The sequence below is a fragment of the Sinocyclocheilus grahami genome, unplaced genomic scaffold (assembly GCF_001515645.1).
Source record: "Sinocyclocheilus grahami isolate Dianchi unplaced genomic scaffold, SAMN03320097.WGS_v1.1 scaffold127.1, whole genome shotgun sequence".
Classification (NCBI taxonomy): domain Eukaryota; kingdom Metazoa; phylum Chordata; class Actinopteri; order Cypriniformes; family Cyprinidae; genus Sinocyclocheilus; species Sinocyclocheilus grahami.
The window spans coordinates 2,278,448-2,305,652 of NW_015505306.1; the positions used below are offsets into that span (position 1 = coordinate 2,278,448).

The following is a 27,205-nucleotide window of genomic DNA, read 5'->3' on the forward strand; positions in this document are numbered from 1 at the left end:
CGATTGGTCGGCCCAGCTCGTAGGAGGCAGGCTGAGCTCGACTTAATCAGGGATTGGCGTCTCTGATTCCAGCTTAGCACTGCGACTGCGCCACTGGAGAACGTCTGTACTGCAAACATGGCATGAAAGAGAGCGAGGGGCCACAACTGGGGGGAGGGACGTGCGGGTGAGGGAGAGAGAAAGGGAGAAATTGAAAGGACATGTTCACGCTAGCTCAGGATTCATGTTTTGTTGTAGTGTTATGGCTGTGTCACATTGGGCCTCTCCAGTGCGTAATCTATAGTGTATGTGAGCCTCTTTTTCAGCCAATAGGAATGAAGCAGTGGATTCTGGAGGGTGTAGTTCACCTGAGTGATTTAAAAACCGTCTTGGGTAACAATTACACCATACTAGCAAGCTAAATATAACTTTACAAATGTGGTTAGGTGTTGCATCTAACTTACTGGTTGCTTCTGTTGTATTCCCGTAGTTAAAGTAACTTGAATTCTTGTTAGCAGATCCTCAACCCAAGCACATGCTCTACACTTCACCACAATGGTAATCACCTAAAAACAGTATCCCCTTTTCTCATCTTGCTTAAAATGCATAAAATAGCATTTTATTTACTAAATTTACTTTCCCTATCCAGTCCCTTGCAAAGCATGGTAGGTTGTGGAAATCCTGTTCCCAGTTCCTACGATGCTAATTTAACACAACTAAAATCATTTATATATTGTAGTCCCAAATTGTTGAATTAAATTGGTTGAACATGATAAAATGATGAAATCTTGAAAATATTGATGTTTTAAGTAAACAAGCAGCAAAAATCATTTCAATCATCAAATTCAGTGTATTTTCAGTCTTTTGTTTGGTGAACGATTAACACCAAAAGTAGACAACAGTGTAACCTATTGAACAGACCGTGCCAAGTGATGAACACATCATTGAATCAGTCTCGCTATCCTCTCAAACGACTTGTTTTTTTATGGACATGAATGTTTTTGCAGTCATTTTGCAATTTTTCTGTGTTACTAATGTATAAATAATGACTATATATCAGTAGCTGTATGTATACCATCATTTGATTTGTTATTCGTAAAGCTGTGTCAGATGAGTAGGTCATTCCTTTTTAAAGTCATTAGCTACACAGTCTTGTACCTTTTGTCTGTTTTCCTTATTTTTATAAACTTACACTTTCACATACTTCAAAGCAAAGATTGTAATGTTGTAATTAAATTTTGAAGTGGGTTGGTTTGATTCATGGCTTAGACCTCTTTATTGACATTTTATACAGAGAAAACAAGCAGGGAAATTAAGTGAAAAAGTGAGCGTTCACTGTTGTGTTTTATTACAAGCCAGCAATTTGTATTTACCATTTGCAGAGCTGTTTTTTTAAGTTTTGTGGTCTGTTCAATGAGGGCCTCCTGTGAATAATTTCAGTGCATCAGCGTAGACCTATCGTTTGTATGTATTTTGATATTTCTCACACTGTCACTCTGCCTAAAAATTCTGAAGCTACTAAAATCAATAAAAGCCCAGAAACACAAGTAGTATATTTAAAGTATTTTTTCTGCTCCACCACCAGACAGTGGTTTATCCCCCAGCAGAATAAGCATCTCCCCTGTCTGCATTGCGTAAGTCCGGTACTCATCCACGCAGATGTTTGCGCTCCCTCTGCTTCATCTTTGCCTCTGCCTCAGGCGGAGATCTGCTTGGATCAGGCTCTCTGATGGCTAATTGTGTAACCGTTTCTACCTCCTCCACAACACGGATACGTAAAGATAAATGACACTTTCGTTTCCTTTCATCTCCCTCCCCGAGAGCCCCTGTGTCTAGGCTGGCTGTGATGGGTAGAGACAGGCGAACCGACATCCGCGATGGTCTCGCACTCGCTCATCCCTCCCGAATCCTCTCATAGCTGTCCCTCTAAAGACACTTCCTGTTTGCTTTCATTATGGCATGTGCTAAAATTAACTTTATCCTTCCCTCTCCCCCTTCTCTCTCTTTCTCTCATTCTTTCATCTCTGTGTCCACAGTGCCAGACTCTGCCAAGCCCAGCCCCACCCCTCCTCCCCCCACCAACCCCCGCACCGCCACCAACCCGTCCGTGCCCTCAGCCAGCAGCAGCACTGGTGGCAATGGCAAGCGCGCACCCTCCGGCAACCAACAGCAGCAGCCGGCAGCCCCTCGCTACCCGCCCCGAGAGGTGCCCCCTCGTTTCCGTCAATACGAACACAAGCAGCTACTGAAGCGAGGCCAACCTCTGCCCGCCGGAAGTACGGCTCTTGTGCAGCCAGTGTCCGCCAACCCTACGTCTCAGCTCTTCTCCTGCCAGACCCACCCAGGCCCCTCCTCCCCCCACCAACCCCAGCACCGCCACCAACCCGTCCGTGCCCTCAGCCAGCAGCAGCACTGGTGGCAATGGCAAGCGCGCACCCTCCGGCAACCAACAGCAGCAGCCGGCAGCCCCTCGCTACCCGCCCCGAGAGGTGCCCCCTCGTTTCCGTCAATACGAACACAAGCAGCTACTGAAGCGAGGCCAACCTCTGCCCGCCGGAAGTACGGCTCTTGTGCAGCCAGTGTCCGCCAACCCTACGTCTCAGCTCTTCTCCTGCCAGACCCACCCAGGTCAGCATCTCCTCCATGATGCACACAGGGCAGCCTGCTAAATCAGGGTGCAGTCCAGAAAACACTTAACGCCCATAGTTGGTGATCATGTGGTCTGTTTTGTCGTTTTGTTATGTAATATTGCAGGAAGGTAGAAGAGCTGGTTGTGGCTGGGGGGGTTTGGATGCTGGTTTGTACAGGCTATCCGCCAATTCTCATGCAGCATTAAGTGTGATACGATAATGTAAAGTTTCTTTCTTGTGTCCTTCTTTTATTTGCTGGGGTCGGCAACCTACTTTTTTTTTCCTTGTTCAAGAAGCGGTTTCAATCTGATATGTTACAATAGGGAAGAAATGTTGGTCGCAGTTTCTGGTTCATGCTGACTTTAAATGTTTATTCTCCTTGGCATTTTATTTTTATAAATGATTAATGCCCTTGCATTTGCATGCTACCTTTTGTATTACTTCCACTTTGTTGCTTTTTGCTTACTATTTTGTATAGACTAAATGCTATTTATATGCATATAAAACTGAATAGGGCGGGCTGAGTAAGAATTATTTTTTTATTTTTTATTAATTGCTCTTCATGTACCCAAAAATAAATCCAAAAACCAAATCAGAATGGTATTGAAATTGTGAATTGGAATTTGAATCGTATTGGGAAATCTGTACCTAATTTAGCCCTAATAATGAGATTTAAAAAAAAAAAATTTGAACTTGGAAGTTATACGTTTTAAAAATTTGTCTCAAGAATCATTTCTTCCTCCATTCCACTGTCCTGTGTCAAGCTGTGTTGTAAGGGGCCTTTCATACAGAACACGTTTTTGCATATAAAAAAAAATGAGAGGCATTTTTTTGTGAAGTTGAACTTATTTAAACTTGAGTGCAGTGCATTTTTAGAACAGCATATCAAGACGCAGAGCACGTCGAATACATCAATCTCACATATGTTTACATAGAAAAACAATGGAGAAGTAGCACAGTGGAATGAAAAATTACTTTTGTGTGAACATCCCCTTATGAGTGTGGCACAATAGATGTGGTTCAGTAGGTAGTAAATGGTCTTGTTGAAATCTTCTGTTGACATTTAATCAGGGTCGTTTTGTAATATAGTGTTTGAGCTTATTCATGTGTGCTTGTGCAGTAGGTAGTTGTGGATGCTGGGGGTTTTTTTCTCTCTTTTTTTTGCAGGCGATTAAGGCTAGATGGAGAGAAACGGTCTTGCTGAGTTGTGCTTTGCTACTTCCTGTGTTTGGAGGCATGTGGGTTTGCCAAGAGTGTTGCAGTTTGTACGTGGACTTGGCAGTCTTCTGCTGTGTGTCTGTGGCTTCTCAATTGCAGTGGCAGAGCGAAAGAATGAGTTTGAGAGGAAAAGGGAGAGATGGCAGATGATCAGCTTTGTGGGCAGGGGTGATTCACAGCTTACAGTAAATGGGCGGGATTCAGAAGGAGTCTCCCTTGATTGGCGTGGCACATAATTGGGCTGAATCGTGGACTGTTCTTATCTCTTCCCAGAGTATTGATTGGCTCTTATTTGTGGTTTGAAGGAATCATGTGTTCTTCTCAGCTCTGGAGTCCTAGTTAGTAGCAAGACCAAAGCCCTGTCCCAATTTCTAGCGAACTGTCTTCCTGGATCATATTTTTAGGAATCATAGGCACATTCAGATTAAGGATCCGCACTCGCTGGATCTTCTTAATAAATGACAGTTTCTTTTTATTTAGCATCTGAGCAATCAACAATCAGACGTTTCGGCAACAAGCCTTCTTCAGTGAATCATACAATAGCACTTCCCAGAAGAATTTTTTTTTTTTTAAAGTCCAATAATCACCAGGTGGAGAATCACATAACCGGTGCTACTTATCATGAACTCAATCAACCAATCAATCAAGTAACTTTAAAGACGAACAATAAAATAATAGTTACAATGCAATCAACACATCAAAATTCACCAAACAAATTTACAGAAGATATTTGGGCTGGGTAAAAGATATAGATATCTTGATATTAATCGATTCTCATTTTTACGGAATGATATCGATTCTTAAATCCCAAGAATCAATTAGTCTAGCCTGTTTTCAGTTAATGGACGGAACATTGAAGGGCACTTCCCATCCAATATATCACAATAAGCATTGTGCTTTGGTACTTTTAATATGAAACCGTCTCAGATTTCAAATTCTGTCCATTGTATTGCAGTATTCAAACAATAAATGCCGTTTTGGCGCTGTTTAATGTGGGGTGACAGATCGCTGTAGCGCCTCAGTTCAACAGACGCGGCAATGCGAGGCGCACGTGAACTGATCATCTCCTCCACATTAATACCAGCTTCAGCAGAAAATAAACATGACTAAACATCCGAAGGTAAGTTAAAAGACAGAGTACAACTTAGCAATCCGTATCATGTCTCATGTAATCGCTCAATCAGTGTTTCAGCCGTGCAAAGACGTCAATATAACGTCTTGTAAACAATGTCACATAACGTCACATTAACCTCAGAAAAACATATTCGGTGACCATAAACTCATTAGTCAGCTAGAAAAATAAACCGTAGAGAGGGGCATTTTGCTAAATATATGCACCAAATAACATATTCATAATGAATTTTACTGTTCTTCAAGGTTTAATTTTAGGGATGCACCGATATGAAAATTTTGGCCGATACCGATAACCGATTATTCTTTATTTTTGAAAGCCGATAACCGATATGTTGGCCGATAAATCTATATCCAAATTGTTATATACTTTTTGAGAGCCTGATTACAAAAAAGGTCTCATCATTAAAAGCCACATCCCAAACACTTCAACATAAGCAGCCTAGTTTGAACGGTGTACATTTTAAAAATATTTTTACTCTCCCATTACCAAATTTAGTCATAAAAAAGTCTTACAAATAAATAAAATAATGCATAAATAATGCAAACAAGTCACTGGACATCATTACACATGTAAAGAATCAAAATGAATACGCCACAGATCAATAAAACAGAATAGCCTCTGCACGGACAATAATTAAATGATTTTAATTACTAAACCATATTGTTGATGAAAATAATAAGAGAAAAATACAAGTGGTTGTTGTTATTAATAATATATCAATGATTTTGAAAAAGTAACAAATTAATACCACTGTTTTAAATAGCAGCCATTGAGCTGCAGCTCAAGCTGAAGCTGAAGAGCTGAATGAACACGGTAAACTGAAGCGTTTTGCTGGCAGCTTATTTAACTCAAGGAAATGCATCCTGAGATTAATATTAATACAACATAAACATAATATTACAACTTATATATGAAATGACAAATGACGCAGTTATTGCATGCTATAGTCAGAATGTGTGATCCTGTTGTGGATGCGCTCTTCCCATAACAACGCGCTGAAACACGGCAACTAAACCCAAAGAATTCACAACGTTTTATTATAATAATGTTCTCATTAGAATGTTATATACACGACATTCCCAATCATAGTTATTAATGTTGTGCACTGCTGTTTGAGCTGCGTGCGCTGAGCTAAAGACGATCACCGGTAAACTGAAGCGCTCTTTTAACTTAACCAAACGCATTCTATATGAGATAAATCAGATATACATCAAATAAACACAATATTACAACGTACAATTGCACAAAAGGCTGCAAACGAACAGCGCGCATCTGAAGTGTCTCTGAAGGAAATAATGCATTATTTATCGGCTTTAAGATATCGGCCAAATTTTCTTATCAGGCCGATACCGATAACAGAAAAAATGAGCCGATATGGGCCGATACCGATATGGTGGCCGATATATCGTGCATCCCTATTTAATTTGTTTGAATATATCAAATAAAGTTTTTATGACAGCCACCATTGTTTATATAAAAAAACTAATTGTAGTACAAATATGTAATTGTAACTTTATTATTTTAAAAACGTCATTGTGTAATTTTAACAAATCAGTCCATTTTAACCTTCAATATTATAGTAATGTAGTACCAACTGACTGACTCGCATGTATATTTTACAGCATTAGTTGAGAGATTTTTTTTCCCTTGAGAAAATTTGGCATGTACTGTACCTGATATATATCCAAAATAATCGATATTGAATCGAATCGTGAAATTTGTGTCAAAACCCAGCCCTAGAAAACACTAATGTGAATGAAAGTGGACGAGCTGACACATCAGGCCGAAAGCCATTCATAAGTCAGTATCGCCGCCCACTATTACTAAACAATAAATAACAATTAAAAAAAACTCACTTCCTCTTACGACTAGTTTTTCTGATGTAAACAAGTGGACACTGACATTTTAACATGGAAATCACATTTGATGTGGAACAGGTAATTAATGATTTAGTAAAGAATGTTTTTCCAGAATGTACATCACTAAATTGATTAGTTTTAATTATCGATGAGCAAGTGGCACATTTCCTACATTTTATAAATGTTTTAGTCTTGTTGGTGTATTTATATAAATCATATTTTACCAATCTATTTGCTATATTATTGGATCTTTTATGAATAAACAAAGGAAAATCTTTAAAAATTTCACCTAAAGAGGGATCAATCGAGAGGATATTCCAATATTTTTTATGATTTTCTTGATTTGATAAGACTGTTAAAAGTTAACGCACATTTGACTGAAAAAGATTTGCTTTGTTTTCCATGAGCTTGATTTAATAATTGTTGTCTATTTAAAACTTTAGCTTTATTGTATGCCGACTGAAGCCAAACGTGTGGATACCTCAAAACTTTCCTCCGAGTCACAGATTCTACGTAATAGTTCGTTTTTCATTTTTTGTGGTCCTTCACCATTAACACATCCAAAAAATGAATAGTGCTTTGGTCTCGCTCTGTCGAAAAGATGCCAATCTGGAGTTAAGAAAATTACCAAATTCCACCAACTCAATATAAATGTAACCATAATTTCACATTTCCCAAAAAAGGATTATTATGGTAAACAAAATCTTCCCCATAAACAAATTTGCATAGTTTGGAGCTAATGGAGTACCCATGGCAGTTCCATGTGTTTGTAAGTAAAAATCATTATTAAACATAATGTAATTCTTTGTCAAAACAAACATAATCATCTCAGTGATAAATTCAACTGGTTTATCAAAATTATCAGCATTTCTGAAAAAAGTTAGGGATAGATGTATATAAAGAGGAGACGTCTAGTGTTACCAACCAATCCTTTTCTTCTAGTTAGACCATAGTTAGACCTAACTGAAAACATTTCTTGTTATTGTTTTTGTTTGTGCTATTGATTGTCGTTAATTTATTTATTCTTATTTTATTATTTACTATTTACTTGTCTTTTTTAGTTCAAATAAATTCAATTCTGAGTGCACAGGATTCTTGGGTGGGGAGGGGGTGTGGTTAATGAGAAATAGTCCTGCCACCACAGCTGGAAAAAATCCTAGGAAACACTGCATGCATTTAATAAAAATAGAAAAATGCATTTATAAAGGTAAAAAAAATGCCCCTGAAATCACTGAGTCAAATGTCAGCTCGTATTAGGAAGGCTAATTCTTGATCAGAATTTTTTTATTGTTGATTAGAAGGTGCTCCTACATTTTTTTTTAAATTAGGAGGACAAGCGCTCCTAATTACAAGAAGAAAAAACTGCTCTTAAACTGGGTGTGTGACAGGTATGGCTGTGGAATGGGGTTTGGCTGAGGAGAAATTCAGTCAAAAGATTTTTTTTTTGCTTTAATCCCTGCGTTAATGAAGTGGAAATGTTGAGCATAATTGTATCTTGAACAGGAATCTTTAAAATCCTTGTGATTCTCACCCATAAGGGTTAGGGAGCAATAATCGTAGCGTAGCTTAGCAAACATTATTATTTATGATGGCCTATTTATGTTTAGACAGCATTGCATGTATGGCAGTCCCAAAATGCATTGTGATGGTTTTTAAAAATCTACATACACTTGCATTTATTTTCATGCTTCCTTCTCTCTGTCTCTCTCTCTCTCTCTCTCTCCTGGTTGAGTTTGCTTTTGTGTGTTTTGAGCCGGCACGTGCACTGAGCTGTGGTTCCGCTGGATGTTACTTAACGCACATTGGGAGCCCAACAAGTAATAAGAGCTCCCAGCTTTCTGTGTGAGTGTGTGTTTTTACAGGAAGCCACTGGAATGCAGCCGAATGGTCCACAGCTCTGCTTTAAGCCAGCAGCAGCAACAGCACAGAGGCTGTATTCATTTAGCTCGTCTCTTTTGCTCCCCCCATCTTTCCTACAGTCATCACATGGATATCTAATGTATAACAGCCCAAGGGACAGAAACACTTTGCCTCCTATCTTCAGAACCTGTAGGAGACAATGCTTTTTTTTTACTTTTGCGTGGCCTGATGCCCTATGTCCATGTGTCTGTGTATATATCGGATTGCAACTTAAATTAATGATGATGTGTGTTATTTTCTATGTGCCATTCTGTGTCATTCTTCTATGTAAAAATTGCGGAGAATTCTAGAACAGCTATATTTACTATGCTGTTCAAAAGTTTGGGGTCAGTAAGAATTTTTATGGAAAGTAACATGTTATGTTGCAAGGATACATTAAATTGATCAAAAGTGATCGTAAAAACATTTATAATGTTACAGATGTTTGTTTGGTTTTTTTTTTCAAATAAATGCTGTTCTTTTGATCCTGAAAAAAAAGTTTTCCACAAAAACTTTAGGCAGCACAACAGTTTTCAACATTAACAAGAAATAATAAGAAATGTTTCACCAAGTCAGCAGTTTAGAATAGTTCTTAGATTATTATTATTAGAATGTCAAAACAAAAGATTTTTTTTTGATTGGTTACAATCAAAGTCAATTAAGGCAAGTCAATTTTCTTAGTGGCCACATTTATTATCACAAACACGTAAGTTTCAAGCCATGCAAGTGCATGCTCTATCTACTTTAATGGAGAATGACCAGAATCTACTCTGTCAAAATTGGAAATTTCAGTAACATAATTCAGATCAATAAACAGGGCAGGGCAGACCATTTATCAGCTCTGACCAATAATTGAGCGCAGTGCAAGCAAACTGGTCCAAGCTCAGAACAGGTTTACTTGGGAACCAGTGTTGTTCTTGCGACTCTTTTACTGCATAGCGCTGCAAAATCCAGTGAGAAGCGTTTGAATTCACCACAGAATGAATGGTTGCTGCGAGATTTAGTGAGAAGCATTCAAATTCTGCACAGAATTCTCTGTTATAAACAGATCAAACAGCGCTGACATAGAAAACCAGAAGTAGTTACGCTAGCTATAACTATGGTGTTGTGGCATTCATTTCAGGGTTTGTACAACCTTTTGAGAGAGAAATTCAAGCACTTTTCAATGACTTTCAAGTATTTCACACAACTAAAGCATTTTAAAGCTCTAAAGATTATCCAGTTTAAATGTCATTTTTAATGGGATGACCAAAATATACTCTGTGGTAAACAAACACTTGTTTACTTGTTTTTTTCCCCCGTTTTAATTTTTCTGGACTTTTTTTTTTTTTTGTTAAATTACATTGTATCAATCAAAAATGTCTAATTAATTAAAATCATGAAACATACAATTTAACATCAATTTATTAAAAGTTTAACAAAAATTATATGTTCAGGGCCCTATGAAATGTTTCTCTTACCTATTGTTACCAAATTCTGTTTATGCATGTCTAATGAAATATTGTTTTGTTTTTTTCCTCAGAAATTCTGTGCTTTGTATTTAAATATTTCTGGTTATCAAATGAAGGCCTTAAATATTAATTTAATTAATGTTTTAACCAAATAAAAATTCTAAACTTAATTTTTTGGCAAACAAATGGAATTTACTATTAACATTAAAACATGAAAGAAATATTATGTAATTATTCCTTAAGTTATTTGTAATAATTTGAGTAATAGTATTAGTAGTAGAGGTATGTACATTCTACTGAACAACAGTAACAGGCTATTTCAGGCACGATAATGTCTTCAAGTTAAACCGATCTTTTATTTTGACGGGCTGCCGTGAATACCTTTTACATTTCTGTGTGCATATATGACGATAGTTTCTCTCAAATGAAATGGTCAAATGCTCATGGACTGACTCTGAGCAGTTCTAGAAATGACTTCAATTTGCGACTGAATCAGATAAAGCAAGTAAAGAGCGCTCCTTTTATAATCATTGTAGATTATGGTCAGTTCAGTATAATACTATAGAATAATGGTACATTTGATAAGATTAGAATATATACATTTTAGAATATATACATTGTATGCTTCCAAACTTAAGCTCAGTGCTTTACTGTCAAATGTGCATTACCAAGAAATAAACGTGTAATATTATTAGTAACTGCACTTAATGCAAAGCAATAGTAATTTTTCTTTCACTCATAAAGGTAGCAAGGTAGCAGTGGAGCATCTCACTGTTATATAGTCTCGTATCACATAATTTCTGTCCCAGTGGTCTGATTCATCAGACAGCAGTTTGCATCAACAGTATTCAGTGTCTTTCAGTCCAGGGCAGTGCTCAGTATGCCGGATTGGAGTATTAGAGGATTAAGGGGCGTCCTTTCAAACAGCTAGTCAGCATATCTGAATACAGCAGTCTCCAGTCATTATTTTGCAGTAGCGTTTGTTGATGCTAGAGGCACATAAATTACACAGTTCACCTTTAAGGTCAAGTGTATTTGTTTCTGTATGTTGTTTTGAGGTTTACATTGCTTAGTATGGCCGGCTGCTCTGTGGAGTGCATTACAACTTACAGGCCTGCTGTTGCAGGAGAATTATCAGCTCATTATGGGCCTATTTGCCTCAGTGAGTCCTGTGTTCTCTTCCCCCAAGCTGCCAAACAGACCTGAGCACTGGCACTGGTCCCAGCCACAAAAACTTTAGCTCTTTCTCTTTTCCTGTCTCACCCACACACACTTACATGCATCCTATCAATGCCAATATATTTGTGACCAGGAAGTAAAGTTGACCGGGCTGAGAGAGCCCAGCTCAGGGAATACTAATGAGGACTTACCCAAGTACAATGGCGAGAAGCCTCTCTTCTTTCCCAAAGTAAGAGCTGAAAAAAGATTCTGGCAGACTATTTTGCTTCAAGTCAAAACGGCTAACTTTCAGTTTCTTTGGTTTACAGAGGACACACACACATACAGGCACTGAGACTCAGAAAATAGGATTTGTCAACAAACTATAACAATAACCTACTCTATTTATGTGATTTTTTTTTTTTTTGGCCTGGTCTTGATTAGTAGAGTTCTTGATGTCATTCCTGTGTTAGTTCTGCTATCATCTGTTGTAGTCGCCCCCTGCTGTCCGGTGCTGGTGGTCACCCAGTGACTGCCTATTCCTGATGTCACATCCTAACGTGAATGAATGGGAGCGTGGTGTAGTACATCAAGACTCATGGTTGTTGCATAAGACCCTCATGCATGTTGGCCCCTCCCTGCATTCTCCTACCAAGCGTTTTTGCAACTGAAAAAAATCGCAACGTCAGCAAAGCCCCCTGTTCTTCGCCCCACAGTACCACTGCTGTTTATTTGTATTTGCATGTTTATATTGAGTGAAAATGTAATAATAGTGCAGATGACATTTTTAGTATAGCATGAATAGAGTAGTTTTAGGGTGAATTATTATTGGGTGAATTATTACATATGCACTCTTGATGTGTTCAGTTCAATTCAAGATTAGCACAGTTAATACACTACAATGTATAGATCTGCACCTCTTTCACTTTAGGCGCAACTTTTAATTGTATATTTTTCACAAGATTTTAAAATAAGAATGGGAGACCTCTAATCAAAGTAACAAATGGCATCCTCTTTGTTTTAAAGGATGTTCTTCAATGTTGCCAAACATGCTCTGCATGTTCTGAGCCGGTGTTGCTGTGTCTTTGGATGTTTGTAGTGCTCAATTTTCATTGGGCAGAAATTGGTCCAGCATTTATCTGAACTAATTTATCTCCAGCAAGGGATTGTAAACTCCTTTGTGCTGCCTGTAAAGTACTCTGACTCTTTGTAAGAGTTACTACAGAAAAAGACAAACAAAACCGACCAATAACTGTTTAAATAGTGAAACCCAAAGCCAGCATTTAGATTTACTTGTTTGGGGTTTTCATAAAAGGGTCATTTGCAGGCAAGGGAATAATCAATAATGAGGCTTTGATTACATCATTGCATATTTGGCTGGAAAAAAGCTGGCTTTGGATTGGAGAATAATAAGAGTCTGTTCTCTTTGGGCTTTGGTGTATTGTGTGTATGGGAGGCGCTGGGATCATTTGTAAACAATGCCTTCCTTGATGCCAAGAGCTTGTGTGCTTTTGTAAGTGTTCATCTCGTTTTGGGGGTTTCTATCTCTACTGAAGCCATCCCTTATTTCCTCCCAGCATGCATGCTTTCCAGTCGTCTTTCACTTTCCTCTGCATCATTAAAGTGCGGGCACACTCTGTACAGATATTTAGCCCTTGGCCACCTGCCCGCCTCCATGTGAGCCTCATTTGGTCTGTTTATACTGTGTCCCATTCAGCCATTGAAGTGTTGTTTTCCTCTAAACTTGGGTCCGCACCTCTGGTATGCAGAGCTACAACTTCACACACCCACTGTACTTTTAATATTACAAGAAAGCTGTATACTTAAAATCAGCCAGTATGACAGGGAGCTGTTGTTTCTGTGTATACACAGTCCTTGCAGTGCAGCCTATGCTCTGAGGCAGGCTTGCTTTTGTGCATCTATTCAGCTCACTCTATTGTGAGCAGCGGTGCTAATTGCAGCCTGAATGGTCTCGGCTAAATGTTTTGTGACAGTTTGAAAGCATGAAAGAGAAGAGTACACAAGAAAAGGAATCCCTCTTTTTGGATTTGTTTTTCCTCCCTCCTAATGGCACAACAGAATGCTCTTGGCTTTAACCTTCAACTCCCGTGCAACCCTGTTTCCCCTCCCTCACTAGAGAGGCTCCTCTCCAAATCAGGAATAGAGGTAGATATAAATAACGCCCGGGTGAGGGAACAGATCGGATCCTGCCAAAGCCGTGTGGGATGAACGGGGCGGTCGCTCACGTACTGAGCTACAGCTCCTTGGCAGCATTTCAAATATGAGCCTCAGAAGCCTCGCGAGCAGCAGACATATTGTAACAGGGAATGGCCAGTGCTCTGCACGCAGCCTAGTGCTTCTCTCAGGATGGTCGGGCGACATCTCTCTTCAGGTACTTTTCCACTTCTCTGCAACCCCACCCCCACCAACCTCATAGTATGATCCTCCACGCACTGATAACAGGCTTTTCCTTTGCTTTGCTCTCTGCTGCACTGCTGCTGTTTGATCTGGAAGTGTAGCATTCGTGTAACTGCAAACAAAACGCAAATCCCTAAAGCTATTGCATTGCTTGTTAGAGATTAATGCAGGGCAGAAGTTTGCTATGCTCATCTGATAAGCTTTCTTCAGCGAGACACTGTAAGATATTGATGGCAGCGCTAAGCTTTTTGGCTTCAGTTCAGATTTGATAAAATGGCGTCCTTTACTACGCAGTGTCTGTACAGAAGGACAGCGTTTGTGTTGGAAACACACCATCCTCTCTCATAGACTCCCTCCTTTTTTTCTTATCTTTCGTTGAAAGTTTTTTTTGCGTGGTTGGTGAAAAAAAGACTGGTGTGCACGAGCACTGCAGCTTTGCTCAGATCTGACAGACTGAGCCGTGTCTGTGCATGTAAAGCCACACAAAACAACAACAACAGAGTTGAGCGAGTGCCAGGAGGCTGGCCAGCATTTGCCAACTAATTAACACAACAGGATCCTGGTATCCATATGTAGGCATTTGCACTATTTTCAGTTTTTTTATCAATGTGTCATATTTAGAATGAACATATTTCTTTGAAAGCAAAGTCTGCTGTTGTAATCTGTCAGTCCAGCAGATGGAGATGGTTGTGGTTGGGAGAACCAAGGCTTTGCGGTTACAGTAGTGAAAAACAATTACTCCAGGCTAGCAATAATCTGTAAACCAACACATGCAGTTGGTGCATTTTTATTATATTATACATTTTTAATTATATAAGTTATGACCATAGCTACCGTGCTGATGTAATGCACAATTTTTCTTAAAGCAAGCCAAGAAAAAATTGTTTTGATCGATATAACCAGATGTTGCAGTAAATGGTCATTTATATGAATTTTTTTTTCAAGTGAAATGTAAATCTGAGAACTTTGCATTTGTAAATATTTATATAGATTTAATTCCATATCAGTGTTTTAATATTTTCTTAAATACCAGAACTTTTTGTAATCTAAAATCTCTTGCAGTATCATTAACTGCATTTGTGTATTTTATCATAAGTATAAAAACTAAATTGTTTTGAGTGATTATCTGAATGAATGAAATTTAATATAGTTTACAGGCAAGGCATTTCAATTATTTATTTTTCTTTCTCTCTTTCTTCCTGTAGAGCTGCCCCCACAGAGTGGCCTGGCAACCCAGTATGAGAATATATCCCCCAATCGCAGTGCCACTACAGCCTCTACCAATAGCTGCAGCAGCTGGGATCCACTGATTATTGACGAGTGCGATACGGAGGCGTGGCCTTCCATTTCATGCAAAGAAAGCCACGCCCCTGCAGGATGCCCCTTGGACACTGAAAGTATCAGTAACATCAGCAGCATGAGCATGGCCACAGGAGCTGGCCAGCAAGGCCATTTCTCCACCAATCACCCCAGCAAAGCCAATGCCAGCCACTCAGGAGGTCTACTCTCTAGTCAGGGTGGGGCCAGCAGAGGCTGGGGCTCTGGCCCATCTCCTGCCAGTGGAGGAGAAGGGAAGAATGAAGTCTTCAGCCCATCAGTGGGAGCCAGGGGTTGGGGCTCCTCCAACTTTAACTTGAACTTAAACCCCAACGCCAACCCCTCTGCCTGGCCAGTTCTAGGACATGAAGGGACCGACATAGGTGGCGGCAGCTCTGGAGGAAGCAACCCTCCTCCTCCTAATATCTGTAGCCCACCGGGCACTCTGCCCAGTCAGGGCCCTTGCAGCAGTGGCAGTATAGGTGGTGCCAATGGAAATTCTGCAGGTAATGGTGGCAGTGGCAATGGCAGCACCACATGGGGTAGCATTGTGCCCAGTGACTCCTCAGAGCCACACTCCACCCCATCCATGAATGTGTCTTTCAGCTCCGAACCGCAGAACCTTAACACTGATGGACCAAATCACACTAAGCAAGAGCCCAGAAGCCCTGGCCACAGCCTGCCCAACTGGGGGGTTGGCCCTGCAGGCATGGGCTCATTTGTTCAAAATTCAGAAGGAGCCTCACAGGTCAATGGGGATGAAGAACCTGTTTGGGGTAATGGAGATGCCAAGTCTGGTAGTGGCTCAAAAGACGCTGGTTGGGACTCAGGGAGCAGCTGGGGACAAGGAGGGGCCTCAGGCACTTCTGGCTGGGGACAAGCTGCCTCAACTGGAGACTGGGGTAAGCAGTCCAACAGTGAGCCCAAAGGATGGGATTCTTCAAGCTCTCCCACCCAAGAGCAGCAGCTAAATTCTTGGGTCCGTGGGGCCAAAGCCCCAGCCAGTGAGGGAAGCAGTGACAGCATGGAATGCCATCCTCGTAGGAAGGTCTGTTCATCAAGAGATGAGGCTTCCCCTATTCTGCCTGCCCAGGATATGGACCCTCGGGTTCTGTGTAACACAGGCTGGGGACAAACACCAGTGCGTCAGCACACTGCTTGGGAGACCAAAGAAGCTGCACGCTCCAACTGTAAGAATGACATTGGAACTGAATCCTGGGGCTCATCCTCAAATGCAGCCAATGTAGGACCAACACCAACATCTGGCAGTGCCAACCCCAACTCTGGCACTACATCCAGACCAGACTCTGGGGGCAAGAATGAGGGCCCATGCCCCAGTACTGGAGCTGGACCTGGATGGGGCACAGCCATGCCGTCACCCCAGGCTAGCTCTGGTTGGGCAGATCCTACCAGCAACAAGAAACCTTCCAGTGGTCCTGGAAGTTGGGGCAGTACCCAAGCTGGAGGTCCAGGTGGCAACCTGCAGAAAAGTGGTCAGACTTGGGGCTCAGAGGAGAAGTCTCCTACCTGGGAAGACAGTCATGCTAAAGCCAAACCACAGGCCTGGCCTGAGGGGCCCAACCCTTCTCGTGGATGGAGCAATGGACCTGGTGGAGAAAGCGGGTCTGGAGGAGAATGGGGTGAACCTGGAGATGGAAAAAAAAAAGGTCCCTCCAGCTCGACCTGGGATGGAGAGGGTACTGGCTGTAATGAGGGCTCCAGAGGATGGGGCAAGCCTGCCCCAGGCGTAGGAGGAAACTGGGGAGATGCACAACACCCCAGTATGCCATCACAAGGATGGAATAACAAGCCTCAGGAGGGCACCAATGGCAATAGTGGCAGTGGAAGCATGGGCTCTTGGGGAGGTCCTAGCTCTGTAAAGCAGAGTGGCTCTGGATGGGGAGGAGGAAATGGTGGAGGTGTTAAACCTGACAATACTGGAGAGCCCACTGGATGGGAGGAGCCCTCTCCACACTCCATCCGCCGTAAAATGGAGATTGATGATGGTACCTCAGCTTGGGGTGACCCAAGCAGTTACAAGAAGACAGTCAATCTCTGGGACAGGAATAACCCTGGGATGCAAAGCAAACCAGGACCTGGCAATGCCAACAATGTACCCAACAACCATCATCATCATCATCCCCACCATAACCAGCCTCCCATGCAGACCCAGAGTCATGGAGGGTCAAATTCAAACAATAATCACATTTCTCCTGATAATACTGGCCCACATCCAACAGGGCCACCTCACAAAAGAACAACCCTCATGAATCCAGGTAAGACCTTTACCTGGTTAAAATGTATCACTCTGTTTCTTTGATAATTTTGCCATACAAGTGAAGAAAAAAACTAACTGTTCATGATAAGAGAACATGCTAGGAGAAAAAAAAGGTTCAGGTAAATCAGTCAACAGAATAGTGTTTACATTCTGTCTACCAGTGTAGTTCAGGTTCGCATTTGAGCCATGAGGAAGTGTGTAATTAGAGTCGGGTCGCCATCTGTGGGGAGTATCCCTAGGCCTCAGCAGGATACTTGGAACAAACCCGACGCCCTCTGCTGTTTGTGTGTAGCTTTGCACTCCCTCTGCCAAAGCTGTATTTAACATGGCATCCTCAGATCTCCCTTGTGCCAAGAACTAAACGGACATTTAATATTGCAACTTAATATTCCATTTTATGACAGAGGAGCCTACAGTTACATTTATTTTTTAAAAGAAATAAACAAATAAAAGTTTTAATTAGAATAAATGTCTAAAAAAACTGTAAAATTCATGTTAATTTTTGTAATTAAAATTTTTATGCAAATAATATAATTTATAGAGGGAAAAATACAAAATATCTAGCTTTTGGACAAGACTGTATATACCGGTACTACACGGTGCCAGCCTCAAGAGAATTTAGTATATGGTTTATGATACAGTGAAAACTAAAGGTGCACTTGTCCTGAGTTTTGCCGTGTTTCTTTGCAGGATGGGGCGAGATGACAAATGTCCATTCAAAACCTGAACCCTCATGGGGAGAGCCAGCCACCCCTGCAGCAAATCTGGACAATGGCACTTCAGCATGGGGTAAACACCCAGGCGGCTGGGGTGATAATGGCCCTGAGGTCTATGGTCGAGGCAACGGACCTCCTGGATCTGCCCCCTGCAAACCTGGTTAGTTTTATGAATGTACATTTATTTATTAATTTGAATAAATATAATTTTATTTGCTTTAAATGATTTTATGTGATTAAAAAAAAAAATCAGGTCAGGTGATAGATATCAGAGCTTTGACGTGTGTAACAACAGGGACCCCTGTTGTTGTAAATAATGCACTACAGGATTATATATTTTTTCGTATCTCAGTAAGGAAAAATTAGTTATTTCTATTGTTTGTAAACATAACCAGTAGCAAATGTTAATCTGTGCTTCTACTGTGGACATATTCAATAATATGTCTTTTTGTTCCTCCAGGCCCCAAATCTATGCAAGATGGCTGGGGTGGTGGAGAGGACATGGGCCTGTCTGCAGGGCAGTGGGAGCAGGATGAGGGTGACATGTGGAATAGCACTGCATCTCAAGAGAGCAACTCCTCCTGCAGCTCCTGGGGTAACCCACCCAAAAAGGGCCCACCAAAGGTAAAAAAAAAAAAGCTACGTAAGTTGAATGTAGGTGTCATTACATGCTGCAAATGCAGCTCATCTGTTTTTCTTTAAAGGGAAAAGTCCCAAACAAACAGGATGATACTTGGATAATGAATCGTCTTATCAAGCAGCTGACTGACATGGGCTTCCCTGTGAGTACTGCTTCTCTTTCATAAAATAGCATTTCTCACTCTGTATATTTGACTGTTGTCCCTGGGGTTAATTTAGCGATACTGACTGGCTAATTGTACATTATCCATATAGTTTAAAAAATATCCAGTTGCAAATGTATTAAATTATTCAAATTAATATTTGTAATAAGTATTAATGCAAATGGTTTATACAGTATATGGTGTTTACTGTGTGTTTGTGTTTGCCTTTGCAGAGAGACCCTGCAGAAGAGGCTCTCAAGAGCAACAACATGAACTTGGATCAGGCCATGAGTAGGTGTTATATCTGCAAAATTTGATCAGAGCTTCTTTGCTAGAATATTGTATTCAAATATAATTTGTGTGGTAGGTGCCCTGTTGGAGAAGAAGACCGAACTAGATAAACGGGGGATGGGAATATCTGACTATAACAACGGCCTAGTCAATAAACCAATGGGCTGCAGGCCTTCAGTCATCTCCAAAGAATCCTCTTCAGATCGTCCCCCCTTCTTGGACAAGGTATGTGTTTTTCACAATTAAAATTCAGCACATTGTAATTATTGCATCTAAAAGACTTCACATTGTGCTGGATTTTGTTTGTCTTAGCTATTTATTTATTTGATAATTTGCTCATTAGGATGCTGCGCTAGCAGATGATGCCCAAACCTCACCGTTTATGCCTTCTCCGAGCCTGAAGCTCCCATTGGGTAGTGCTGCACTCCCTGGCCAGAGTCTTGGAGTTGCAATGCAAAACTTGAACAACAGACAGGTGGGTCTGTGAGGATCTATGTGTATTTTGTATTTCAGCATTGTGTTAATCATCGTCCACCTGGCTGCCAAGATACTGAAATCTTTATTGCCCGATGTTAAACCGATTTAGAATGAGTTGTTTTGTGTGTTTGTGTAGATGCAGAGTGGAGTGTTTGGTAGTAGCGGAGCAGCACAAGCCCGGGCCCTGCAGCAGCAGCCTCCTCCCCAGCCGTCAGTGCCACCTCTCAACTCGTCCCAGCCTAGTCTACGTGCTCAAGTGCCTCAGTTTTTCAGCCCTCAGGTGTGCAAACAGACATAGATGCATGTAGTTTAGCACCTTATTGTGACACTGACTTCATTTGGTGACGCATAGTTTTTCACCGCTTGAGTATATGTGGAAATGATGAAATCGTGCTGAAGTCTGACCGTTTTGTTCACTGACAGGTTCAAGCACAGCTTTTACAGTTTGCAGCAAAAAACATTGGTCTCAACCCTGCACTTTTAACCTCACCAATAAACCCTCAGCATATGACCCTGTTGAACCAACTTTATCAGCTGCAACTGGTAAGTGCCAGTCTTTCGACATCTTATTGATCTGTAATTAAAGAATGTTTTTTTTTTATTTGTCAGAAAGCTTAAATTTCACTCCTAATTTCTCATTGTAATGAAACCTTGTCATTTTGATCTTGCAGGCATACCAGCGTTTACAAATTCAGCAGCAGATGTTGCAGGCACAGCGCAGTGTTTCTGGCCCCATCCGACAGCAAGAGCAGCAAGTGAGTGGTTCCTTCCCACAGCTAGTGTCACCCCGATACCATTAAGATCTCACAACCCTCAATACTGATTTGTTTGTTTTTAAATTCTAATGTGACTTTTAAATCTCAAACTTCTATAAAGGTGATCTGTGTTCACAAGCATGTCTTCTCGCAGGTTGCACGTACAATCAATAACATGCAGCAACAGATCCAGCAGCACCAGCGGCAGCTGGCTCAGGCTCTGCTGATGAAACAACAGCAGCAGCAGCCACCCACCTCACACCTGGGCCTGCATCCCAGCGCAGGCAAATCAGCTCTGGACACATTTCCAGCCCACCCCCAGGCCTCCAGCCTCTCTGTTTCCGACCTTCAGACCAAAGAGCCGCAGTCTTCTCCAAACTCCTTTTCACCATACCCTATTTGTGAGTTACCAGCACTTTGTGTTATTGTATTCTTTCTATTCAGACTAGCGACGATCCAAATATTCTTCTGTACACTGTTCCCACAGTCCTAGTAAACCTGGAATTGCCACAGAATTTTGATAGTCTTAAAGTCATGTACATTTCTATAGTGAATATATTTTTTTCTAGTCCACTCTAAAATGTATAATCAGCTAGATATTGCTCTTTGGTGCAGATAAGTTGATTTGCATGGCATAGAGATTCTCAATTTGTGAGCAAATCTTTTCTTTTCGATGAGTCAGTCAAACTGGTTCACAAATTGACACAAAAGATTCATTGGTAAATGTCTAAATCATAATGATTTTTAAAAGCCCTTATTCAGTAACAAATGATTTGAAAAGTCATGGGAATTTTTGGGAAGCTATTTTCTCTCTCAATCCAGTTCACCCTAAATTCAACCCCGCTGATTCTTGCATGTGTACTTCTCTGCAGCTGGATTGAACCCTAACATGAATGTAAACTGCATGGAAGTGGGTGGCCTGTCCATTAAGGACTCTCCTCAGCCTCAGTCACGCCTGTCACAGTGGACACACCCAAACTCCATGGAGAACCTCTCTGGCAGCTCCTCTCCAATGGAGCCCAACTTCAGCAAGCATGGTACACATCATTATTATAGATATCAGTATGCATATTGTGAATATGTGGTAGTGTTAATTTCGTTAACGAAAACTATGATGAAATATGTTCGTCAACAAGGTTTTTCCCCTGACGAAAACGAGACGATAATTAGGTCATTAAAGGTGCAATATGTAAGATTTTTTTATTAAAATATTCAAAATCCACTAGAACAGTGTTATATATTTTGCTGACTTGTGTACTTACATTATCCCAAATGTTTCGAAGAATGTTTAAATCCAGAGAAATAAGCAATTTTAACTAGTGACACGGACCGTGTCTATAGTGCCAATGTGTCGCCTGCCAATGACGTCATAAACCCTTGATTTCCACTACACCCTTGGTTTTTTGTAGAAAACATGGAAACACCAAAGATGCTTTAATATGTTGTGCATTTTATTAGACAGGTGACGACCGCACAGAGTAGCACTATAACAGAACTTTCAAACGTATCTAGTATGATAAAACGGCGCTGCTTTACACCACATACGCACGACCAGAAGGAGCGGAAGCGCTAAAGTGTGGCATAATAAAAGCTCAGCTGCTTTCGAGCCGTGTTTCACGCTCGTCTCTCATTAGCAATTTCTTCAGCAGCCTCGTTTCGCTTCGACGGCTTTCCACCTCACTCTGCTTCATACTACGGTGTTAATAAATCTTTAATACATTAGCTCATCCATGGACATGATTTCTGCCCGAGTCCCCTCGGATTGCATCGGCTGTGGGGATGAAGACGACAACTCCCATGATTCCACACTCAGTCACGGAGTAATCTAACTACGCCTTTGTTTCTTTGTTTGTTTTGAATACGCGCCCTCTAGCGGTGAAAACTTACATATTGTACCTTTGAATGATAACTGAGACTAAATGAACATGCAATATCATTGACGAAAAAAGACAAGACTTAAAATGTAGTTAAAAGAACAAAATCTTTACTTTTACTTTATTTTTGTTGAAAAAAGTGGAGCCAAAACCTTTCAGACTGCTGTACAAGACTATCACGCGAGCATTAATGTTTGAGGTTGCCAGATATCAAGAGTTCAAATCCCAGAATCAGAGCTTTTCTGTTAAACGGATACGTACTCTGCTCTGCTTTTTGTTTTATGCAATCTGGCAACCATTCACACGCCCTCTCTCTGCAGAGGCGCTGTGATCTGAAAACAGTACTGTACAAGTAAGCTGGAGTTCAGCGATCTCCGTTTGAGGTATTCTGCTTAAATGAAAGTGTCAATCAGCCAGTCTGTGTTCTGTCATGGATCTCAACTGCATTGTTTGTGATAGTGGTTACTGATTGTAACGTTAATTACGCAGCCTTTGTGCAGCAATAAGTCTTTTTGCCATTTTTTTAAAAGAGAAACATTAATGCAATTTGGAATTATTGGAATTACTATTAGGAATTTCTCTGTTATAATATTTGAGAGTATGTTTTTGTAACACAGGTTTTCATAACGTAGACAGTGCGAGTGTATATATTAAGTATTTGGTGTTTATTTAGCCTCTAATTGATATCCTGTTATAAATCTGTACACTAGATAAGGTAAAATAAACCATGCATACGAGTCGACATTCTATTGATTTGTGCCTATTGGTGAAAGAGCAACTTCTGATGAAATGTAAATATAAATTTCCCAAAGGACAACAATCATTGCAATTAAAATTGAGAAAAATATTTTTTTTTTCATCTTTTTAACCATTATACAGTATGACAAAAATGTGTGTTTCCATTCACTAAAACTAGACTAAAATTCTCAGACATTTAGTCGACTAAGACTTGACTAATACTAAAACAGGACAAGTTGACTAAATATGATAAAAACTAAAAGTTAAATTTGACACAGGACTAAGACTACGACTAAATTAAAAATAGCTGACAAAATTAACACTAATATGTGGCATAGTAGTTAATATCAGGCATGGTACTGATGATATTCCATATCACCAATATTACACAGGTGCCATCTCTGCAGGCCCCAGTCTGGGTCCCCCAAGTAAGCCCACGCTGGATGACTCCTACAGTCCCTACAATCTGATTCCCAGCTCCGAGTCTCCTGCCAGCGCCCTGGCACCTCATGATAACTGGGGTCAGGGAAAGAACACAAATGACAAGATCTCCAATGGGACCAATGTCAACTGGCCTCCAGGTGACTAAATGGCCTCTCTAAAATCTCTTTGGACTAGTAGGATTATGATGCAATTTCAAGTTTTCCTATCTCTTTGAAGTGTTACAAGCTCTTGGTGCATAAAGAAGATCTGTAAAGTTGCAAAGACTAAAGTCTCAAATCCAAAGATATATTCTTTATAAAATTTAAGAGTCAACCACGCCTACCTAAACGGCTCATTCTAACACGCCCCCACATGTCTACGTCACTATGTGGAAATATTAGCATAATGCCGCCCAAATGTGCACGCAAAGAAAGAAGGCGTGGTTTCAGGAACGCAGTCGTGTTGATGCAGCCATGTCAGGGAGACGCTGTGTGATTCAGTGCGAAAGCAAAAGCACTTTATTTGGCCTTCCGGAAGTAGATGCAATTAGGAATCATTGGTTAAGATTTATTTACAACAGAACAGCACAACCCAGATGTTCGAATTTGTGCAACGCATTTCATGGACGACAGTTTTTTTTTTAAATCTAGAAGAGTACAAGGCTGGCTGTGCACAAAGTCTATTTCTAAAAAAAAAAGTAAAAAAAAAAGGGTAAATTCCGACTTTGCTATGATAAGGGGCGTTACATTTCCAACGTGTGCTTGTGGTGTTTGACCAATCTCAATGCACTGGGTCAGCTGGCCAATCAGAGCAGACTGTGCTTGTCAAAGGAGGGGGCTTTGTTGAAAACGACGTGTTTGAGAGAGGCGGGGCATAGAGGACCTACAATAATGTACAGTATTTGAAAAATAATGTGTTTTTTGAACGTTAAAGCATGTCAACATATTCTGTTACACCAAATACACCAAATAATGATCTTTAAAATAGCATCATATGACCCCTTTAAGCAGATTTAAGATTGTTCGAATACTTTTGGACAGTTAGGTCACATTTATAAAACAACCAAATGTCATTACACTAGATTAAAACAACATTAAACCAAGTAGCATCTGGGAAAAATAAATAAATTTTTTCAAAATGACTTTTAAGTGACTTTTAGTTGTTCAGCAGAGTTACTACAGGCGTAGTTCACCACATTAGCTATGGACATAATCCACTGTTTGACAAACTAACCATGTTGGAAAACCATAAAATACTGAAATATTTTCGTTTTGGAATATATAATTTAAGAAAGAAAATAATCCAATATTTTTTACATATTTGTTTTTAATAAATGCCATTGATTGGAACAGGGTTTTGCAGGATTTAAAAACATTTTTCAAATCATAAAAATTGGTAGTTAAAAGGAATAATTTTAATATAAAAACAATCAAAATGAAACCGTTACTAAAAAAGGCTGACATTTATTAGTTTACCTGCATGCCATGTGATCATTAACCAACATCAGAGAACTGTGAACATACAAATGTTGTTAAATTATTAAAATATTAACTTAAAATCTCAATGGGGCTTGAAAAAGTTTTGGAATCCCTAGATTGCATTATATAACATTTATCCAAAGACAGTCTCACATTTTTAAGTGTACCAAATAGTGTATGTATTGATAGACAATGTGTCATGCTTGATCTGATTGGTATGAAATCCCTTAGAGTTTTGTCCAGGAGTGCCCTGGAAAGGACTGCAGAATATTGACCCTGAGACTGACCCCAATGTGACCCCAGGGAGTGTTCCCAGTGGGCCCACCATCAATACCAACATTCAGGATGTGAACCGCTACCTGCTAAGAGACAGGAGTGGAGGTAAAAAAAAAATAAAAAATCTATCAGTTAAGTTTCTGTCAGATGACACTGAAAGCACAAAGCTTGAATAAATCCCATAACACCATGTGTAGTTTTTATATATTCTGAATAAAATGTATTGCGTATTGCAGTACTGTTTTTATTTAGAATGTCTAAATGTTTTTCACATAATACAACCACTAAGATTGCAGTTGGTATTTTCTTTCATTTTCTTTTCTTTGTATTTTCTACGTACGTTATTTTTCTGATTCAACTTTGAATTATTGCCTACTTTGTGCGGGACATATCGTAGGTTCCACCCCAACTTCCTCACTGGGTGAGGCTCTGCCTCCCTCCAGCGATTTGCCAGTCACTAGCTCTTTCAGTCTGTCCTCCCAAGAGGCAGCCAGCACAGGTACAACTCCCAGAATCCCCTTCCTGCCCTCAGTCCTGCTCATCAAACTCTTTTCTTACCACTTACTGTTCAACCTAGCATGGGGCCCTAAAACGGTGGTCACATTCCTGTATATCTAGTACATCCAACTCAAGTGTGGCCCTTTCCCCCGTAGAGAGTTCTATCCTGCCTACATTCATCTGTACATCCCCTCAGTGGTGTTAGTCACACACTGTCCCTTTGTGCAGCATGGTCACCGGCTATCTGTGATTTTTGTGAGGTGGAAGTGCTGAGAAGGCACTCTTTTATTTGTGAGACATGAACTCTTACAATATAACACATGGGCCTGTTTGCGGTGGCACCTCAGTGACTGTAACTACTGTGAGAACACCTTTCAGTTAGCAAACACATATACATCTCTGATCTACAGGGAAGCTGTCTGACTTGAAGTCTACTTGGTCTCCGGGGCCCATCTCGCACACCCAGGCTTCTCTCTCTCATGAGCTTTGGAAAGTCCCACAAGGACCCCGGAACACAACAGCTCCCACACGGCCGCCCCCAGGCCTGACCAACACCAAGCCCTCGTCCACGTGGGGCGGAAACACCCTGGGCCTGGTGGCTGGCTGGAGCAGCTCCTACTCTTCAGGTGTGTGCATAAAAGGGGCAGTTTAACACTAGAACCGCCAAAGGGTAAATGTTTTTTTGTTTTACGTTTTTCAAATGTACATGACAGATTTTACTAAAACTGTGTAATTTACAGTCCCCTGATGTTAAAAATTGTTTAGGCAAAACCAGATAAAAAAACTGGGCATTGAAAAACAAATTAATAATTAATTAGCTGAAGCTGTGCACTTAAATTTGTCATCGCATCGTACATCCTATGCAGTGTGAATTATGGTTCATTATTGTCTTATCTATTTTAGTCATTTAACATGGGTTATCTTAATATATTGCTTAATTACATTGTATTATAATATTACACTACCCAGATATGTATTTATTTCCTAATTTTTCTCGTTGTCAGTGTTAAATTAAATAAACACGACGTTTACTCAGTTAACGCAATTTATTCCTTCCATCATCCCGCTCACATCAACAACACCGTTCCTTAACAACAACGCCCCCTTTTACCCGCGCGCTCACCTTTTAACCGGTGCATGCACTAACCTTATTTTTAACCCGGAAGAACCTTCTTCCATGTGAACAGAGTAGGGAGGAATTAACATGTTAACAATCTCCCTATACTTTAAACAAAGAAAATATAAATAAAAAACATACAAAACAAAAGATTAGTTACCAAAAAAAATTGTTGTATATCCTATTGAAAGTATCATTTTTTTTTATTAACAAGTGTCCCCAGTCCTTAACTAAGTGCTTTCAATAGCACCATAGTCCTTCACCGAATACTTTCAATAACATCAGGGCTGACGCTCCTTTTTTTGTAAGACAGTCAGCGAGTTGAGTTTTTGTGTCCGACCAGAGTACCTTCTTGATTCTTTTACTCTGTATGAGCTCCTTTATGCTGCTTATTTCCAGTCGAAGACGTTTCTCAGAGACCTGTTTTGTTGACTTAAG

The 27,205-nt window shown here is 40.3% G+C and overlaps 1 protein-coding gene across 3 annotated transcripts in view; it reads left to right on the forward strand.

Moving 5' to 3' along the window:
- LOC107590414 (trinucleotide repeat-containing gene 6C protein-like) overlaps positions 1–27,205 on the forward strand; it is a 75,825-nt gene that overhangs the window by 32,698 nt on the left and 15,922 nt on the right. The window contains exons 4-21 of one of the 3 annotated variants that reach the window (XM_016279156.1): positions 2,016–2,158; positions 2,433–2,607; positions 14,953–17,340; positions 18,033–18,218; positions 18,519–18,682; positions 18,763–18,840; positions 19,074–19,131; positions 19,208–19,356; positions 19,475–19,606; positions 19,745–19,888; positions 20,032–20,151; positions 20,280–20,363; positions 20,518–20,764; positions 21,236–21,400; positions 23,368–23,556; positions 25,108–25,257; positions 25,550–25,651; positions 26,061–26,276. In XM_016279156.1, the coding sequence (XP_016134642.1) occupies positions 2,016–2,158; positions 2,433–2,607; positions 14,953–17,340; positions 18,033–18,218; positions 18,519–18,682; positions 18,763–18,840; positions 19,074–19,131; positions 19,208–19,356; positions 19,475–19,606; positions 19,745–19,888; positions 20,032–20,151; positions 20,280–20,363; positions 20,518–20,764; positions 21,236–21,400; positions 23,368–23,556; positions 25,108–25,257; positions 25,550–25,651; positions 26,061–26,276 (4,890 nt within the window). Of the gene's footprint in view, positions 1–2,015; positions 2,159–2,432; positions 2,608–13,536; positions 13,722–14,952; positions 17,341–18,032; positions 18,219–18,518; positions 18,683–18,762; positions 18,841–19,073; positions 19,132–19,207; positions 19,357–19,474; positions 19,607–19,744; positions 19,889–20,031; positions 20,152–20,279; positions 20,364–20,517; positions 20,765–21,235; positions 21,401–23,367; positions 23,557–25,107; positions 25,258–25,549; positions 25,652–26,060; positions 26,277–27,205 lie in introns of those variants that run through there. The other 2 variants (XM_016279155.1, XM_016279154.1) reach the window with 2 other exon arrangements.